The sequence below is a fragment of the Pogona vitticeps genome, chromosome 4 (assembly GCF_051106095.1).
Source record: "Pogona vitticeps strain Pit_001003342236 chromosome 4, PviZW2.1, whole genome shotgun sequence".
NCBI lineage: Eukaryota > Metazoa > Chordata > Lepidosauria > Squamata > Agamidae > Pogona > Pogona vitticeps.
In genome coordinates this window covers 111,584,513-111,605,223 of record NC_135786.1, presented here as the reverse complement: position 1 = coordinate 111,605,223, position 20,711 = coordinate 111,584,513, and the positions used below count along the sequence as shown (strand labels likewise).

The window sequence follows — 20,711 nt, the reverse complement described above, 5'->3', positions numbered from 1 at the left end:
GCCAATATCATAATACAGAACAGACTCCTAAACAGCATAGGTTACCAAGGAATGTCTGGCAGTGAAAGCCTCTGCTGCACAATTGTCTCTCCTTGTAATTGAGGATCGTAAAAAGCCAAGGTTAGTGGTCATGTGAAGAGACTACACATGTAAACAGACTTTCCCTCCTTAATGCTGTCCTTCTGTATCAGTGACGGTGAACCTTTTTGGGCCCAAGTGCCCAAACTGGGAAAAAACAAACTAACCAGTGGGTGGCAGGCCATGGCGTCAGAACCAGCAGTGGCGGTGGAAGGGGGAATCCCGGGCACTGAGGTGCCTTGAGATCCCACTCCAGATCCGCCGCCAGTGCTAGCTGCTCTGGATCCTGGCTAACCACCTGTCAAAATGCCAGCACCGCGGCTGCAGCCGCCTCCTGAGGTTTTGCTTGGGGGGGGAGTAGCAGTTCGCCGACTTATGGCTCACATGCCCGCAGAAAGGGCTCTCTGTGCCAGCTGTGACACGTGTGCCATAGGTTTGCCATCGTTGCTCTGTATGTACAGACGGTGATAGTGGAGGTAGGTGCAAGAATGCTCTCCCTGCTGACGTTTCAAATGAATCTTTTTTTGAATGCCTTGTTAGAGCATTCTGATTGAGTGGAGATGTGACATCATGAGCAGAAACATCAGTTTAGGTACCCCTCTTATTTCCTCTTGTGAATAATAACTTTGGAAAACTAATGATTCTAAAATGTCTTTATATACATCTCTGTGTGTGTGTGTGTGTGTGTGTGTGTTTGTGTGTTTGTGTGTGTGTGTGTATGTGTATGTATATATGTATGCTTTCAAAAATAGATACATAATTTTTATAAATCTATATTTTATGTATTTTATGTATACCTAATATTCTTGCTTTTCTTCCATGATGTAAATAATTAGCTCCTGGCCGTGGCGGTGCGGTGCCTCAGTCTCCCTGTCCAGGCTGGAGCTGCGAGGGGACAGAGAGCCAGCGCCAAAGCACAGCTGATCGGCGGGGCCTTTGGGATGATCACGGGGAAGCATTCCCCCGGGATCATCCCAAAGGCCCCATTTTCGCACAGCTGATCGGCGGTTCCAAAATGGCCGCCTGCTGTGTTGCCTCACTTTAGAGGCACCGAAAATGGTGGCCGGATGGAGGATTTTCGCTTAAAGTGAGTTTTTCCCCCATAGGAACGCATAAAACGTGTTTTAATGCGTTCCTATGGGTTTTTTAGCCCCGCATAGCGACGAATCCGTATAGCGACAACTTTTTCGGAATGGATTATCGTCGCTATGCGGGGCACCACTGTATATCAGATAATTTTTGCTAGGTAACAGATAAGATCAAGAGTATTTGGGGCAGCTAATGTCAGTTCTTTCATAGCACATTTTGAGAGGCATAGAGCACACTAATATACAGTAGGTGTGAAGTTGGCTGATTTTCTCTGCACTCCTAAAGCGTGTGTTGATGCAAACCCTGCATTTTTTAAGGTTCATTTTGGTTCTGCCAGAGCCAACCCCTAATCTATCACCATATTTTTCCTTGTATAAGACACAACCTTTTCCTAAAATCATTACAATAAAAATTGAAGGGTGTCTTTTACACAGAAGTAAGCTGTGATAGCTGAGGAGAGAACCAAATGCCATACACCTTGCCTCTGTAACAGGCTTCCTTCAGTCACTAGGCTTAGCTTCCTACAGTCAGGAGACTTAGATTCCTCCAGTCACGAGCATTATGGAACTGATGTCAACTGATGTCAAACCAACTGGAACACACCTCCTTGGAGGTGGAGCCTGTAGGCAGTGCTCAGATGCAACAGGAACTGGTAATGTCCGAGCATTCTGAGCCCAGAGGCTGAATACGCAAAGCTGAGTTTTTTTAATTTTGGGGTTAAGAGAATTGGGAAGGGGTGTTATATGTGGGGGCCTGTTATAAATGGAAAAATATGGTAAGTGACTTCAGTTTTTTGTGTTACCGGGGGCTAGACTCTCATGGGGTTCCATCCATTTTTAGAGGTGGGTAATTCGTTCTCTCCACATTATACTCCTGGCATTCTCTGCTGTTCCTTCAAGATTCAAAGATATTCTGAAAAAAATATGTTTCTTGATATTAAGCTGGGAGGGGTGGGATACTAGCCAAAGAGTGGATGTGCATTTGATGTAGATGCCTTGAGTCTTTCACTGTTTGTTACTTGCTACCTTGTTGCATTTCTCATTGGGTGCAATGCCTGCTAGGTAAATGATTTTATCCATGGGCTTCAGGCCACCTGTAATGATTCCACAGCTTTCATTAAGTGCCACACCTACATGTTTTGCATGCAGAAAGAATGATGCAGAGATAGGAGAGAGCAGTCTTATAAATGAGTACATGCAGAACCAACATGGATCCTAGTTACAGGCAAATATCTCAAATCAAGGGCATGTAAGACCCCCGGGCAGGTATAAATTGCCAAAGGCTGGCAGGATTCCAAGGCAGGTGGACCTTTCTTTGCTACTTTCAGCTAAGATAAACATGAGTAAAATGCTTCTCAGCAGAAGCCTTCTCACTGACCCCGACTGAATGTATGGCAGTGACTGCTTCTTGATTATCATATCATCTCAACCTGCTTGGGGACAAAGCAAATTAAAGAAGAGTTGCTCTTTTGTTCTTACGACATTTTTCTTTCTTTCTGTGGGACTTTAACAGAAGGTTGTAGTAGACGTGCTGTTCTGTGCATCTTCCAGTAAGGTGCTTGAAATAGTTCAAATTACATATGGTGGTTGATGGGACCAGCATAGACATGGGGGGGGGGGGAGACATTTAACCCTTTCCTTGTAATCTGAGAAAAATTTCATACAGCCTTTTGTTTACATTATGATCTCCTTGCCTGGGGTTTACATACCGATGCAAATACCTTCTGATGAAAAGATGACTCAGAATGTTGCCATGACCTTGTGAGCAGTGTGGGTGGGAGTACCTTGTATGTTTTATGTATTTGTTCTGTTTACTCTCCATTAAATTTAAGTGGTAAATTATAAGTGCCAGAGTTCTGACTCAGGTGAAGAGTATTCATGATAAGTAAGTTCTCCCTCTTCAGACTCTCCCTTCTGTATGGAGGAGGGTGGTGACAAAACCAGAAGTGGAGGAGAGAGGCCAGGAGTACTCCCCTCTGCTTATGGTAAAGCCATGCACTGACACACTGACACTGATTCCTGTCACCAGAATAGACCTACTGTCATTGGAGATATGCCAGCTTCACATTTTATCGGCCTTTGCCTGAAATGTTGCTCATGTCGGATCACTGTTGGATATATCCTCAAAATACAATAGTGTAGGGACTGTGGAGGCTTCTGCCAAATCCTAAAAATCCCCAACCATTGTCTGTCTGTCTGTCTGTCTGTCTGTCTGTCTGTCTGTCTGTCTGTCTGTCTGTCTGTCTGTCTGTCTGTCTGTCTGTCTGTCTGTCTGTCTGTCTATCTATCTATCTATCTATCTATCTATCTATCTATCTATCTATCTATCTATCTATCTATCTATTTAACTTATATGCCGTCCACACTACCCAGAGGTCTCTGGGAAGTATGTAGGGTGGGCTGTGCTGTAAGACAAAATGAGGGACATGCCTCAGGTAGCAGGTTTGTGTGATCCTAAAAGGGCAGAACGGGGTTAATTATTAGTTGTTTATTGTTATATTTTTACTGCTAGATGTTTGTTGGATTTTCTACCTTTAATGTATTAAAATAACTTGCTTGGCTGTGGGAAATATTTGCCTCTTGACTGCATATTTGTTTCTCTGCTTTAGACAGCAAAATTTCTTAGGCCTCTTTGCCATCTCTCTGACATTCTGCTTAACTGTTCAGTCAATGCTAACATGGCCTCTAGACACAGTGGTGCGGTTGGGATGAATTCTGTTGAGAGCAATTGGACATGGGATTAAATTCTTGAGGTTTTAAAGAAGCAGTGATTAACACCTTAGTGTCTTTGTTTTCCTGCAGTTGACACACCGGACCCCTATGTGGAGCTCTTCATCCCCACAGCCCCAGATAGCAGAAAGAGAACAAAACACATCAATAACAACGTGAACCCTGAATGGAATGAGACCTTTGAAGTTATTTTGGATCCTAACCAGGAAAATGTTTTGGAGGTAACAGCACAAATTATTTTGGCCTAGGGACGACTTGAAGATCTACTTATGTTTTATATAAAATATAAATGCTTTTTCTCCCCAGCCCCAAAGACCAATATCTTACTCAAGATAAATTAAATGTGTACACATTTATTGTCAGCCCTGATATCTTTATATCTGCCACAGTGGCTTTTTTTAAAAAAAGAAGAATGGAATGATGATGACTCTAAGCATGACAGTTAGGGACCACAGGATGTGTTGCTTCTTAAATTGAAACACCATGTTTTTGTTCCTTGTCTGTATTATTATTATTATTATTATTATTATTATTATTATTATTATTATTATTATTATTATTATTATTATTATTATTATTATTATTATTATTATTATTATTATTATTTTATTTTATTTTATTTTATTTTATTTTATTTTATTTTATTTTATTTTTATTTTTATTTTTATTTTTATTTTTATTTTTATTTTTATTTTATTTTTATTATTTTTATTTTTATTTATTTATTTATTTATTTATTTATTTATTTAACTTATATGCCGCCCACACTACCCAAAGACCTCTGGGCGGCTTATAGCAAATAAACTACAGTAAAAAAGATAAAACATTCCTGCCAGAGGCCAAGAGAGTTCTTCAGTGTTTTGGGGTGCCCTACGGGACCCCAATCAGGGGCTAGGTGTTCCTCCCACAATCCTCTGGTGCACAGGTATTAGCATAAAGTATTAGCATATGCTAATACCTGTGCACTAGAGCAGTGGTTCTTAACCTTTTTGAAAGAAACGCCCCCTTGAGCCACTGAGGAAGTTATCATCGCCCCCCTCCCCGCGGTGATGATATCTTTCTTATTTATTTATTTATTTATTTATTTATTTATTTATTTATTTATTTACTTACTTACTTACTTACTTACTTACTTACTTACTTACTTACTTACTTAAGACACTTAAATCCAATGACCCCTGAAAACAAAATTCAATTCCAAGAAAATGAAATGCCCCCCAAAAGTAACATTTAATGATTTAGTTGCAAGCGAATTTTAAGACACAAAAAGAAATATAAAAAGGGCATAAAAACAAACCGCAATGCAGGAACTAAAAATTTCAAGATGAAAACTCTGAAACTAAATTAAGATTGGAGGAAAATATATATTCATGCACATTGTTAAAAGGCTGCAGCCATCTTCACAGGTTTGGCTTGCTCCAGTGCCCCCCTACCGCCCCCTTTCTGCTCCACCGCCCCCACACTGCCCCTTTTCGTTCTACCGCCCTCCTGAAAAATGAAATCGCCCCCTGGGGGGCATTATCGCCCACGTTAAGAACCACTGCACTAGAAGATTGTGGGAGGAACACTCAGCCCCTGATGGAGGTCCCACAGGGCACCCTAAAACACTGAGGAGCTCTCTTGGCCTCTGGCAGGACTGGGGCTGTTCAGCCCTGTGCTGAGTGGGAGGTGCAGCCAGGGGGTCACCATGACTTGGGGGGTCAGGGGACAGAAGGGGGTAGGAGATGCAAGGGCTACTCCAACTCATACCTTATAGATGAAATCGTTGTCATTTAGTCGTTTAGTTGTGTCCGACTCTTCGTGACCCCATGGACCAGAGCATGCCAGGCCCTCCTGTCTTCCACTGCTTCCCGTAGTTGTGTCAATTTCATGTTGGTTGCTTCGCAGACACTGTCCAGCCATCTCATCCTCTGTCGTCCCCTTCTCCTCTTGCCATCACACTTTCCCAACATCAGGGTCTTTTCCAAGGAGTCTTCTCTTCTCATGAGATGACCAAAGTATTGGAGCCTCAACTTCAGGATCTGTCCTTCCAGTGATCACTTAGGGTCGATTTCCTTCAGAATGGATAGGTGTGTTCTCCTTGCAGTCCAGGGGACTCTCAAGAGCCTCCTCCAGCACCACAATTCAAAGGCATCAATTCTTCGGCGGTCTGCTTTCTTTATGGTCCAGCTCTCACTTCCATACATCAGAACAGGAAAAACCATAGCTTTGACTATTCGGACTTTTGTTGGCAAGGTGATGTCTCTGCTTTTTAAGATGCTGTCTAGTTTTGTCGTGGCTTTCCTCCCAAGAAGCAGGCGTCTTTTAATTTCGTGGGTGCTGTCACCATCTGCAGTGATCATGGAGCCCAGGAAAGTGAAATCTGTCACTGCCTCCATATCTTCCCCTTCTATTTCCCAGGAGGTGATGGGACCAGTGGCCATGATCTTAGTTTTTTTGATGTTGAGTTTCAGGCCGTTTTTTTTGCATTCTCCTCTTTCACCCTCATTACAAGGTTCTTTAATTCCTCCTCACTAGAGGAAATACCATGTTGTAAAAATGGTTTTCCCAGGGAGAGGCTCATCCATTGCACTTTGGGTGTGCTGTTGACCCCTGTGATTTCCCCAAATGTGGGGAACTCATCTACATAATTTGTGTTAATGGAGGCATTATGTTTGTGATTTCTCTGTTTTTTTTTTTTAACAATCTCTTTACCCTTTGGTTCTTGGCTGTTTTCACCATCCTCTTCCATTTAAATTTGCAGCCATAGCCCCATTGGTGATGCTTTGCAAGATGGTTTTTCACCCCATTGAAACACATTAATTACATAAGACCTACTTTTTTATCCCAAAAAAGTGGGGGAGAAAGTGTATGCTGCTGGCTTTCCAGGGAAAACAGCAGCATACAATATATTCGCGAAGGCTTTCACAGCCGGGATCTAATGATTGTTCTGGGTTTTTCAGGCTCGTTGGCCATGTTCTGAAGGTTGTTCTTCCTAACATTTCGCCAGTCTCTGTGGCCGGCATCTTCAGCTGTCCTCTGAAGATGCTGGCCACAGAGACTGGCGAAACATTAGGAAGAACAAACTTCAGAACACGGCCAAAGAGCCCAAAAACCCAGAACAACCAGCAGCATACACTTTCTTCCTCACTTTTTTGGGATATAAAAGTAGGTTTTATGTAATTAATGTGTTCTAATTGGGGGGAAAACCGTCTTGCGAAACAGGGTTCCCCCCCAAAAAAGTGTCTTGCGAAACAGGGTAAAAAATCCTGTCTGAGGTAAGGACCCAAACATCGTCCAGTGAAAATTGCCCATTGGAACAATCGTTTTGTGAAGCACAAGATCGCTCAAAAAAGTCATCATCTAGCGAATTCCTCATTTTGGGAGGCAATCGTCTAGCGAGGCACCACTGTATTTCCCCAGTTCTCATAGAATCATAGAATCGTCGTAGGGTTGGATGGGACCTTGGAAGTCTTCTAGTCCAACTCCCTGCCCAAGGCAGGAGACCTCTTACTATCTTGACATTTTCCACCACCAGTATCTTGATATTTTCCTCCACCACTGCCTATTTAAGGGTTCCCATCTCTGGTGTGGAGGACCCAATGTGATGTACTGTGTAGTAGAGGAATGGACTAGGAGTCAGGAGACTTAGGTTCAAATCCCACATTAGCCGTGGAAATTCCCTGGGGGTATATGTGGAACAGTCCTTAAATAAATAACTTACCTTGAAAGCCCTATTAATGTTGCTATCTATACGTTGATTCTAACTTGGTGCTACAAAACAAGAACTGGAATAGCAGCAACAACATCTTCAGGAGGTAGTTGCAGAAGGCAGTGCACTCTTTGGCTGGAGTCTGAGGTGGATTCTAGGAGGCATTCTGGCAACTGCTTTCAAGAGAGCTCTATGCCCCTCAGGGTGCTGCTGTCAGCATATTTAATAATATCTTAATTGTATTTATTAACATTGTAATTGTTACCTTGCAATGACTGCATTGCAAAGAGTAATTAACAATAATTCAAATTAAAATATATTAGATGAATTCAATTAAATCCAGAAACAGCCTCTTCTACCTTGAGTAGTCTTGAATATGTGTGTTTATGTGTGTTCATGCAAATATGCACACCAATCTGCTCTTCATCGTTCAGCGAACCTTAAAAGTCACTGCACTCCAGCTGTAATGTGTGAAAACAGATTGAATAGTGAGATAAAGTTACCATTTCAGCTTGTGTTAACTACAAAGTAGCACACAAAATACAAAGAACATGATCATTGTACAATGGTGCCTTGACTTACAAACATCTTAACCTGTGACCATTTCAAGTTACGACCAGCTCCGGCCACAAAATTTTGCTTTAACTCGCGACCGGAGCTTTGAGTTACGACTGGAAAAAAGGCGGGGAATTTGAACTGCTAACCATTGGTTGGCAAAGAGTCTGCTTCTTTGTAGCTCTTTTGCCCCAGCGGTTAGACAGTGTGCGTTTGGAGGAGGCTTCGGACTGTCTGGTACTGCTTTCTGTTTTTTAAAATGCATGTTGTGAGTGAATACAGGGTTTTGCAGCATGGGTTTGGGCTGAGGTGTGTGTGTTATGTTTCTGTGCTGTGATGGGTCTTGCAGTTTTTGCTTTATGGTGTGTGTTTTTTGCGTTTCTGGTGGGTCTTGCAGTCTTTGCTTTTTGGTGGAATTTTTTCACATTTCTTTTTTAAAAATTTTTTAATTAAGACATTAAAAAACAGAAATAGAAAAAGAAAAAAGATAATAATAAAAAAGAAAAACCTAAACTAAACTCTCTACTAAGCTAAACCCTCCCCCCTTTGGAGTCAGAGACTCCAGCCTCATTAACCCTCCGCTCACCCCCGTTCAGTTTCCAGTGTATACTAAGTATATATATATGTATATATTAGTTCCTAGCTTTGTTTTACATAGTCTCTTGGTTGTTCCCGTAGCACTTCTGATAGAGTGTCCAGTTCTGCTATATCCCATAGCTTCTTTAACAACTCTTCTATCGTTGGAACCTCTTCGCTTTTCCATTTTTGGGCCCAGAGTAATCTAGCTGCTCATTTCTGATGGGTCTTGCAGTCCTTGTTTGCTTTTTGGTGTCCCCCCCCCACATTTCTGATGGATCTTGCAGTCTTTGCTTTTTCGTGTTTTTTTTTTTCTGGCCAGAATGGATCAATCATGTTTCTGATGGGTCTTGCAGTCATTGTTTGCTTTTTTTGTGCTTTTTCCGCATTTCCAATGGGTCTTGCAGTGTTTGTTTGCTTTTTGGTGTCCCCCCCAGCTGGAATGGATCAATCACATTTCCTATGGGTCTTGTAGTCTTTGTTTGCTTTTTGATGGGTTATTTTTCATGTTTCCGATGGGTTTTAAAGTTTTTGGGTTTTTTTCATGTTTCTGGTGTGTCTTGCAGTGTTTGTTTGCTTTGGTGTTTTTTCCCCCAGCTGGAATGGATCAATCACATTTCTGATAGGTCTTGCAGTCTTTATTTGCTTTTCTCTGTGTTTTTATTTTCCGGCTGGAATGGATCAATCATGTTTCCAATGAGTCTTGCAGTGTTTTTTTGTTTTTCAGTGTTTTTTTTCTGGCCGGAATGGATTAATTGTGTTTCAATGCATTCCTATGGGAAATGGTGCTTTGAGTTATGACCATCCTCCGGAACCGATTAAGTTCATAACTCAAGGCACCACTGTAGTTATGTGTATGTTTGGAATCTCCTTTCACACTTCTCTGTCTTTGAACTATTGAACTTATATTTTTATGCTATGGGAATGAGTATAGGGAAATACAAGTGAAGGCCAAATGTGCATCTTTATAATATTGATGTCTTCCATAAAGGCTGAAGTTCTGTTGCATTGCTACACTTGGATAATTAGAAGTTGTGCAAGTGTCACAAAATTCCACAAATGCAGTTCCATGGTCAGTATACAGTCAGTTTCAAGGTCAACTGTTCACTCTGTTGTATGGTAAGTTGCACAGTTAATTGCACAGCAGGTGTGCAGTCAGACACACAGATTGCCTGGGTGTAACTGCCTAAGAAATTCTGCAGGTGTAACTTTACACGGCAACAAGTAAAATAAGATTTCAGCCATTATATGATAGCTGGTCAACACATGTAAGTTCTTCCACATTTGGAAATAACTGAACCATGGCAGGTCAAGCACCACAAGCTTTTCACATCACCCAAAATATTACCAGTATCTACATATGATTGCTAGTCCCAGGTACAGTAGGCCCATCAGTTTCTGAGTTCTAAGCCTACAATTAGTAGGTTCATTTATTCAATGGATCTTTTGTAGTTGGAACTAGCAGTTGGACTTAGAATATGCTTTTAAAAAGAAAATTATTTCTCACAATCATGAAGTGTTGAGTATTTGATTGATGACACAGGACTGTTGAACCATCTTCGCCATAGACGTGGTGAACTTTGAAGGTCACTGGTAGCTCCAGAACAGTGATATATAGGCATGTCTCTGCTGGGTCCACCTGCCCTGTATTCACTGAGACTGCCTCCCTCCAGCTGATGGGTGAGATATTTGTGGTAACCAAGTTCAAGTTTATTGCATTGGCTAAAAGCCGTCACAATTGTTTGAAATACAAATATGATCAAGTAAAATCATGATAAAATCACTGACATTTAAAATAATAAGAGACTCTTGATATCTGGGAGTCCCTCGCACAAGGATCGCCATGGCTCTCAGAAGATTAGCGCAGATGTTTCTGGCTGCTTCTACAAACAGTGTTGTTCTGTATGCAACATATGGGTCACAGTCCAAAAGTAACCTGACCACCTTCATCTGAGGGCTTTCCTCCTGTAGGGCAGCCAAAATGTTACCCAGAAATTTTTCTCTAGGCTTTTGATAGAGCTGATAGTTGAGTAGATAGTGGACAACATCCTCTATCTCACCTGCTCTGCAAATACACAGCCTTAGGTGCTTAGGGACATTCATGTACCTGCCATCTAAGACAGCAGTTGGCATGGTTTGAAAACAAAATTCTGTGAACGCAGTTCTCAGGGAGGCAAAAGTAAGTGTATGTAAGTATTGCACCCTTGAGTGGTTTGTTTTCAGCAGATGGTACCAGTGAGAGAAATTTGAAGAGTCTATTAAGGCTAAGTCCTGGTCATTATCCAATTTGTAGATCCAGTCCCTCAACATTCTTTTAACCCCAGAAATATCTGTGGAGAGGGATTTAGATTTTAGTAGGGTTTGAACTGAAGTTGCCCAGCCACCACTCTTCCATTGCTCTACCATACAGCGTTTAGGTAGACGGTGATCGGACATATCTATCACTCTCTTATAGTAGGAAAATATAGCTAGAGTTGCCCTGGCTTTAATGGACAACCTGCCTGTCTCTGTTGTAAGAAAAGCTGCCAGAGTCCCCTTAGGTGCCATCAGGGTGTGTCTCAGAAACTTGTTCTGTCCTACTTCAAGATGGTGTAGGTTGTTCTGATTCATACCCCAGATCTCAATTCTGTGAAGCATTTGAGAGATTGACCTCCCTGAAAAGACTTTTAAAGCTAGGGTTACTAGGTTATTTGTGGTAACCAGGTTGTGTCTCTTCAGAAATCTTCCTTCCAAAATCAGTTGTGTGTTGGTAGCCCAGAACTCACAAATTCCAAGATGAATAAGAGACTATTCCTATACCAGTATATTCCTTTATCAGTAGAACATCATCTTCTGGTCCCATTTCCTAAAGTGGAAAGAGTTCATGCCAAGTGACTTGTGGTGCATATGTTTAATCCCAGAACCTTTCTCTGTAGCTCATGCCTTGTTCTTGCATGCAGCTGTTCTGAAATTATAGTGGTCTCAGTTTTCAGGCATTTTCTGTTTACTCTTTCAAAACAATATGAATTATCAAAATCTGGGCAGGTAAATATAATATTTTTGATTATTTAATCTGTGTGGAGTTTATTTCTAAGTTTAAAGATTTTCATCTTCCCTGTTCAATTTAAACACACACTAATATGCAGAAGTTATTGAATTTGGTTATTTTTTGTCTGCTCACTTTCTTTTTAAAAATCTTATACTATTTTTATAAAATATGTTTTTCACTGATGATGGATTAGATAAACTTGCAATGATGCTAGCAAGCTTTGATGTAATAGTTTTGCCATATCTGATGAATTAGTAGTAAAGTGATGTTCTGTAATCTGTTGTACAGCAGATTCCCACTCAAGAGTGACCATGTGACAATTTGTCTGTTCATTTCTTTCTTGAGTGAAAGGTTAAGACTATCTTTTCTTGTGTTGATGCCTTAATCCACCTCAGATTGTTTACATTGCTGTAAGATATCACATACATCAATTAAAGGATAACTGGGAGCAGAGATGTGATATGTTTAAAAAGTTTACATCTTTTGTAGATCACTCTCATGGATGCCAATTATGTAATGGATGAGACTATTGGTACAGCAACATTTCCCTTATCTTCTTTGAAGGTTGGAGAGAAGAAAGACATTTCAATTATCATTAGCAAAGTAAGTTCCAGTATTTTACTGGTTAAATGTCAGCTTTCTTGTCGCCAATGTCAAAACTGTCAATACTGTTCAGCAACATGGGCAAGCTGTTGGACTACAACTCCCATAATCCCTCACCAGGGGTTGCCATGTCTAGGGCTGCTGGGATTTGCAGTGCACCTGGAGGGTCACCATTGTCTAGATTGTACAGTCATGCAATGGGTGAACAATTGAATCAATAACTGTATAGAAATAGCTTCATGCTTTGGACACGTGCAGTCTAGTGGTGAAAGCAAATCCATGTGTTCAGTTTTTTAACTGGTGCATATCTTCATGTAACTGGGTTCCTTTTAATTTTCTAATTTAATGTTCTAATTTTTAATTTAAATTGGCTTTGAAATTGTTCCAATGAACTGCATGTACTATAATATATGTGATAGAGTCATCAATTGTTATTGGATTGCTGGATGACTGTCTAAAACTACTAATGTGGCCAAAATGACTGGTCAGGTGAACCCAGGATTCATTCCACAAGTGATGTCTGGCATGGAGGTCGTTGAATTTTATGTGTCATAATTATCAAACTAATTGCACCCATAATGTTCCAGAGTTCCAGGATGCTTTTTCTATTCTACCTTAGGTTTGCAAAGATTTCTCAGTTTGATTGCTTTTTACCCCTGTCTAGGGCAAAGAGATTTTCCTTAAGTACTTCCTTAATTATGCAGCATCTTTGGGAGCATCACTGTGGTCTAATATATAATTTTGGACATCTTCCTTAATGAAAAGTCTTATTCAGCTCTACCTTGAATGTGTGACTTTTGGTGCCTCTCTCAGCCTGAATTTCTTATCTGTAAAAAGGGGGTAATTACCATAGCTTTACTAGGCTATTGTGATCATTTCTGTGATAAGGCAATGTTATTAACTGTGCTGAGTGAGAGGAAAAGGGTAAATGTAGTGTGTGTTTTAGAGTTAATTAAATCACATCTTTCTTGTGGTACTTGGTTAATGTTTTCTCAGGAGAGGAAGAGCCTCAGGAAGTGACAAGGGCAATATAAAATAGTTAATATAACATTACATTTCTCCTTGATGAATGCTTGAAATGAAGTCACATGTGATTATCTCCCAATATGATGCCCTATGAATTAAAAGAAACGGTATTTGTTACATAAAATTTTAATTCATTTTAATTTTTTCCTGTGAAAACCCTGCAGCTGAACTTGTGGTATTAAATTTCCCATTCAGTTTCAATTTCCCAGCATTGTTCAGCTTAACCTCTTAGCCCCCCCGTTTTTTCCCTCTTCTTTTCTTACGGAAGGTGATCAAGTAAAGTCACTTGAGCTCCATGTACCTTGTGGATAGAAGAATCGCACCGAATGGTATACTGGACCTCAGTGCAACCTTAAGCGGCTCTATTGAACCTGCTGCATTTGAGCCATCTAATCAAGCCCTAGATTAAATTCTCTTGTATATGCATTGCATGTGCATTTCCTGGGAACGCTTAGGCCGTACGGCACATAGGAAGCTATGCAAGCAGGTGTCTTGTTTTGATCTGAAGAGTTTGTCTTGTAATATTTTGGTGTCACAGTTTCAGGTTCTACATTTATTTTTACATTTTCTGTCATTCCTTTGGTTATATAATTCTCTTTTCCTACTGAGAAATAGGCTTACGTGTTTTTGTGTTAATAATGAATCTGTAAATAATGCTCATGAGCTCACTGACCAAAAAACCTATGCTACTGTAATTTTTTTTTAAAACTTAGGTGACAGAAATTATTTTGGAAGTTTCTCTTGAAGTTTGGTAAGTAATAATGACACACTGAAAAATAAAACAAAGGAAGTAATGGATAGGTATCAGCTTTGATAATGTTTTTTCTTGCTGCTGCTTCCTGGTTATAGTTTTCAGAAATATGTGTGAAAATCTAAATTTTGTGATATTATAAGGTACAAAACATCAGATATGAAGTAGGCATGTAGCATAATATCATACAGGAAGTAGCTAAAGTTCCATTAATCTTAAGGTGAGTTACTTAAGTATATGCTTGATAGTGCAGATTGTTTTATGATCACTCAAGGCTCTTCTCCGTTCCCCGAACTTTATCCCCTTCATTCCTGCCTTTCTACCTGCAAGATAGAACCTGTAGAAAACTTGATTTCTGTATTCAAGATATCCTAGAAGCCATGCTGTGTTGCAATTGCATGCTGTGGTGTCAGAGTTACAGCCAGATACAGAGTACATTATAATCCCTTGCATTCCACCCTGAACTGTATTGTGTTTATTAGATCAGTGGTCCCCAACCTTCTTGGACTTCAGCTCCTAGAAATCCAGGCCAACAGAGGTGGTGGTGAAGGCTTCTGGGAGTTGTAGTCCAAGAACATCTGGAGGCCCAAGGTTGGGGACCGCAGTATTAGATAACACACTTTTTACCACAGCCATTCAGAAACCCAAGGTAATTTCTGCTATTTCAGTGCTAGCATACTGAATATATTTCATGATTTGCTTTATTGCTAGAAAAATTAATAGGAATCTGAATTACCTGGTTGGCTTATTAGTTCGAGTAATTTCTTTTTGATGTTGATCTTGTCTCTTTTGTAGTTCCCAAACAGACCTCCGTTTTAGCATGGCTCTGTGTGATGAAGAAAAGGATTTTCGACAGCGGAGGAAAACTAGAATAATGTACCATCTGAACAAATTCATGAAGACAGATTTGACCTCCACTCGTGATGTAAGTTTGGAAGATTCATGTCAGCAGTTGCATGACTGGTGTTTTTCTTGAGTATTGTGATCCTGTTTTGCTGAGAGAATAACCACAGAAGAGCAGGATGCAATGCTAGTATTACTAGCTTAAACCCCTAAGCATACCTTCTCTTTATATTGTGCTACTGTTTTACTTCATGGTCTATTTTATCTCCCAACTCTATCAAATGTTTTTGCTTCAGCATTCTTTCATTAGCAGCTCCTTTTGGTCTTGATCATTCACGGGGAAAATGTATGTACATCTGTCTCTGTATGCATATAGTATGTATGCATTTTATGTTGTTGTTAGATTTATACTCCAGCTTTCTCATCCAAACAAGGCAGCCTAACCCTAAAACCTAATAAAAGAAATGCAAGTAAAACATAAAACAGATTAGTAAGTAATTGAAACATATCAATAAAGAGGAAAACTCCTCATGCTCACTTAGTTAAAGGTGCCTCCTGAGGTAACCCAGCTTAGTCACCTAAGATGAATGAAAGGTATTTGCCCATTGGTGAAAAGGCAAGAGGAAGTGGGTTGGCTTAGTTTTCCATGGGAAGGACTTTCAGAACATGGGAACAGCTGTTTAGAAAGCATTGTTTTTTAGTCTCCATCAGACATCTTTCTGAAGGTAGAGGGACTAAGCGAGGAGGCTCTCTGAAGGATTTCAAAACTGAAGGATGCTTTATGCAAAAATCTGATATGGATATTAGGATTACTTTTCCTAAGATACAAGTTGAGGATATTGCTTTTGCTTTTAGGCTGAGGAGCCTCGTGGCGCAGTGGTTAAATCGCTGTACTGCAGCTAAAACTGTGCTCACGACCTGGGGCTCAAATCCCAGGTAGCCGGTTCAAGGTTGACTCAGCCTTCTATCCTTCCGAGGTCAGTAAAATGAGTACCCAGCTTGCTGGGGGGGCAATGTGTAGCCTGTATAATTAAATTGTAAACCGCCCAGAGAGTGCTTGAAGCGCTATGGGGCGGTATATAAGCAGCACACTTTGCTTTTTTGCTTTTAGTCTTAAATAAAGTGTTGTATTTCTCTCTTTTTTTTGTCACTAAGTAGGAGAAAAACCTTAAGACATAGCTTGTAGGACTTCTGATGCCACATTAAACCTCTTGTGCAAAAATGAACTAACAATGATAAAGACTTATACATACCTATGCAAAAGATCTCTGTCAGTTGAAGAGGAGGAAATAACAATAATGGATGCTTTTGATGTTTACAGTATTGGGTGAAAATTATCTGATTTTTTAATAATTGTGTGATGGTACTTCTGACACTGATTGGTTCAAAATTGGGAAAGGAGTACGACAAGGCTGTATATTGTCCCCCGGCTTATTTAACTTATATGCAGAATACATCATGTGGAAGGCTGGACTGGAAGAAACCCAAGCCGGAATTAAGATTGCCGGAAGAAATATCAACAACCTCCGATGTGCAGATGGTACCACTCTGATGGCAGAAAGTGAGGAAGAATTAAAGAACCTTGTAATGAGAGTGAAAGAGGAGAGTGCAAAAAATAGCCTGAAACTCAACATCAAAAAAAACTAAGATCATGGCCACTGGTCCAATCACCTCCTGGGAAATAGAAGGGGAAGATATGGAGGCAGTGACAGATTTTACTTTCTTGGGCTCCATGATCACTGCAGATGGAGACAGCAGCCACAGAATTAAAAGACGCCTGCTTCTTGGGAGGAAAGCGATGGCAAACCTTGACAGCATCTTAAAAAGCAGAGACATCACCTTGCCAACAAAAGTCCGAATAGTCAAAGCTATGGTTTTTCCTGTTGTGATGTATGGAAGTGAGAACTGGGCCATAAAGAAAGCAGACCGCCGAAGAAATTATGCCTTTGAATTGTGGTGCTGGAGGAGGCTCTTGAGAGTCCCCTGGACTGCAAGGAGAACAAACCTATCAATTCTAAAGGAAATCAACCCTAAGTGATCACTGGAAGGACAGATCCTGAAGCTGAGGCTCCAATACTTTGGCCATCTCATGAGAAGAGAAGACTCTCTGGAAAAGACCCTGATGTTGTGAAAGTGTGAGGGCAAGAGGAGAAGGAGATGACAGAGGATGAGATGGTTGGACAGTGTCATTGAAGCAACCAATATGAATTTGACACAACTCGGGGAGGCAGTGGAAGATAGGAGGGCCTGGCGTGCTCTGGTCCATGGGGTCATGAAGAGTCAGACATGACTGAACGACTAAACGAACGAACGGATTCTGAAACAGACAGGAGAAAGTTCTGGGACTAAGTTATGCTGGATGGCAGGGAATTCTCAGTAGATGTGCACATATTGTTACTGCATGAGAAAAAAAAGTGATAAACTGGGCCCCAAGCCAAACAGAGATATACTAGAGCATCTAGTTCATGGGCTTGCCAGAACTGGGCCATGGATGTGGATCGCCATCCCCCTGCACGCATGTGCAGTGGGCATGTCATGCTTGCGTGGGGGGCATGTCGCACCTGCGGGGGGGGGGTTGTCATGCCTGCGGGGGGCATGTCACGCTTGTGGTGGGTGTGTCTCATGCACGAGCATGACACCCCCCACAGGCGTGACATGCCAACTGTGTGAGTGTGACACGCCCACCACGCGAGCATAACACACCCAACGAACAAACGAGGGGGTGTCCCTGCCTCCCCTCACACATGGAGCTTGCTACCCCCAACTGGTCCACGGCCCCAAAAAAGTTGGGGACCACTGTACTGTAGGGAATAACATTGGCTAGTTGTCATTAGAGTTGGTTGGGGAAATAGTAACAAGGGAAGATATGAGAACATGCAGCTACATGTTCTTTGGCTTTGCTTCAGTAGAGGATGAGGTCTAAAGGGTTAACTGTAAGTCTTTATGGGAAATGAAGTTGATGTGCTGCCAATGAGTAGTTCTTGGAGAAGGTTTAACAATGAAATACCTCACGTCATTCTCTTCCGCTGAAGAATTTTAAATAAAAGATTTATTTATTTATTTATTTTATTAGACTTATATACCTCCCATCTAGAACATGTCTACTCTGGGCAGTTTACACAAAATACTGATAGCCAAAGATACAAATATAATAAATGAAAACATAAATGCATTAAAAAAAATGAGGCCCAATTGTACTACAAGAGACCAAGATGGGAAAAAAAGGAAAAAGAAGAGGTAAAGCTAAGCAATGGACAGTAGATGGACGTTAGCTAGGAGTGATCTTGTTATAAATTTCCTGCATTGTTAAGTTGTTGGACTAGATGTTCCTGCCATTTCTGCGCTCAGGCGCCTCTTCCTGCCTCCGCCACCACTGGATCACCTCCTCCAGCCATCGTCTCCTTAGGGCAGGGGACAAGGCGGTGACTTGAGCTGGAGGTGAGCCCCGGCAGTCGCACTGGAGGAGGTGATTGGGCGGGCAGCGGAGGCAGCAGCAGCAGCAGGAGACAGACCTGGAAGAGCACTTGCCCATTAACTGCTCCTCCGCCTCCATCAAGGATCAAAATTAGGGGGTTGTTTTATACATTTGGGGGGGTCTTATACACGGAAAAATACGGTAATTGAATGATATTTGCCAGCCAAAACCACTGCAGCATTTGTTTGATGCAAAATAGAAACTGACATGGTTTGAGGAAGAATGAGCGATAGGTTGAAAGGACAGGAATGTGCATATACTGCCAAAGTGCTCATTTTCTGAAATGTGTAGTGTCTTTCTGACTCAGAAGGCTTCTAAGTCAGTCAGAGACTATTTTTGTTCCTTAGTTGATTTGAAGACAATCTGGGCTGGTAGAAGCACAGGAACACCAGTAAGCAGATATATTGAGCACCACATGCACACATGCGCCCCATGTTAGAGGTCTAAATCTGTATTGACCAAAGATTGATCTCTTTGAGTGGCTAATGCAGAGAGGAAGGGTTTAACTAGATGTTACAGAAGCTAACATTCAAGACTCCTTCAAGAGGAAATAATATGAAGAGGGAAACTTTTCAAGGAGTGAGGGAATGTAACATTCCTGTGTTTTCCACACTCAAGTACTGTAGCTTATTTCCCTGAAGGGTGTCAAATGCCTCTTGTTTCTTGGAAAGTTGAAATGTAGGTGTTGGGAGGAAATGGAGCCATACTTTGGGTTTGTAATCTGGGGGAAAAACAAACTGAGAATGGCTAAAGCAGCTTCTTCCTTCCATTGTTCTTGTGGGCTCTTCTTTTCTTCTTTTAAAAAAACGTCACTAGGATATATTTACACAAAGGAGCATCTAATATGATATTTATGCCTAACAGTGACTACTTTAAAACACCTTCTTATCGTATGTATGTTCAGGTCCCGGTGATCGCAATATTGGGATCTGGTGGTGGATTTCGTGCCATGGTGGGGTTTGCAGGTGTGATGAAAGCACTGTATGAATCTGGAATTTTGGATTGTGCAACATATATTGCTGGCTTATCTGGATCCACATGGTAGGTCAATATTCATGTCTTAAGTCTTCTTATCTTATTGGGCTATAGAATAAATTACCTTAAAGTGAAGAGATTTTGGGCAGTGTTCTTAGTTATATGTGTCCATGTCTATATTAAAATTTAGGTGCATGTGAATGACTGGGCACTGTAAAATAGTTTCAAACTACGAGCGAGAAGGATCTTGGAATTGTCGTAGATCACAAGCTGAATATGAACCAACAGTGTAATGGCCCTAGTTGAAAATGTTTCGGGTTACGAACCCAATCTCATCGTAAGTAGCAGACCCTATTTGTGAACGCAGATCGAGTTACGAACCTGAAAGGGCGGGAAATTTGAATTTCCTGCCCTTCCTCCCTGCCTTTGGAGCTTTCAAAAGGATTCCTCCGACATTGGAGGAAGCCCTTTGAAACCTCCGAAGCCAAAAAGGAGGCAGCCCCAATAGAAGCAGTCTTATCTACAACAATGGAATCAGCACTGATGAGGCTTCCAGAGCTGTTCTTTCAGTCCTTCCAGCTGGGTCTTGTAACAGTAGGTTATAGCAGCTTGGTATATTGGAAGTGGCCATGCAGGTCCTTAGCTCACCTGTATGCTGGAGGCCGCAGGTTCAATACCTGACATACCCATTTAAAAGATCACAATGAAACGTGATGAAACATTTTTGTCTAAGTCACTTGAGAGTAATTGCTGGAACAGATGTTAGTGGACAGGTAGCTTTTCCTGTTATACTTCAAGCTTAAAAAGATCTAGCAGATTTCAGCATGAAAGATTTTGTATTATGTCACCCTCTGACCTTGGGTGTTGGTGAACTTGTGGAACCTCTTTATACCTACTGAAAAGCTTTCTTTAATTTACAGGTATATGTCCACACTGTATTCTCACCCAGATTTCCCAGTGAAGGGGCCAAAGGAGATAAATGAAGAGTTGAGAATGAATGTCAGCCACAATCCATTAAAACTGCTTACTCCCCAGAAGGTGAAACGGTATATTGAAGCGCTATGGAAAAAGAAGAGGTCTGGTCAACCGGTCACCTTTACAGACATCTTTGGAATGTTGATTGGAGAAACACTTATTCAAAATGTAGGTTTCTATTTAAATGATTGTGAAAATTGTCTAAATCTTGGGGGTGGGACCAGTAATGCTATATTACTATCGGAAATCCTGTAGTATTTTTAAAATAACTTTCTTCTATCAATGAATTCATGTGACTTTGTATAATTGTATTTTTG

General features: G+C 41.0%; 1 protein-coding gene and 1 non-coding gene across 5 annotated transcripts in view; both read left to right on the top strand.

Moving 5' to 3' along the window:
• PLA2G4A (phospholipase A2 group IVA) overlaps positions 1 to 20,711 on the top strand; it is a 112,609-nt gene that overhangs the window by 42,923 nt on the left and 48,975 nt on the right. Inside the window, exons 1-7 of one of the 4 annotated variants that reach the window (XM_072998117.2) lie at positions 1,625 to 1,819; positions 3,969 to 4,117; positions 12,236 to 12,349; positions 14,089 to 14,126; positions 14,922 to 15,051; positions 19,349 to 19,485; positions 20,340 to 20,562. In XM_072998117.2, coding sequence (XP_072854218.2) covers positions 1,729 to 1,819; positions 3,969 to 4,117; positions 12,236 to 12,349; positions 14,089 to 14,126; positions 14,922 to 15,051; positions 19,349 to 19,485; positions 20,340 to 20,562 — 882 coding nt within the window. In that variant the 5' untranslated portion in view covers positions 1,625 to 1,728. Of the gene's footprint in view, positions 1 to 1,624; positions 1,820 to 1,840; positions 1,943 to 2,789; positions 3,152 to 3,968; positions 4,118 to 12,235; positions 12,350 to 14,088; positions 14,127 to 14,921; positions 15,052 to 19,348; positions 19,486 to 20,339; positions 20,563 to 20,711 lie in introns of those variants that run through there. The other 3 variants (XM_072998119.2, XM_078392335.1, XM_020795117.3) reach the window with 3 other exon arrangements.
• On the top strand, positions 6,399 to 6,564 carry LOC140707136 (U1 spliceosomal RNA). The gene has a single exon (XR_012087105.2). It is a non-coding gene; the product is annotated as a U1 spliceosomal RNA (small nuclear RNA).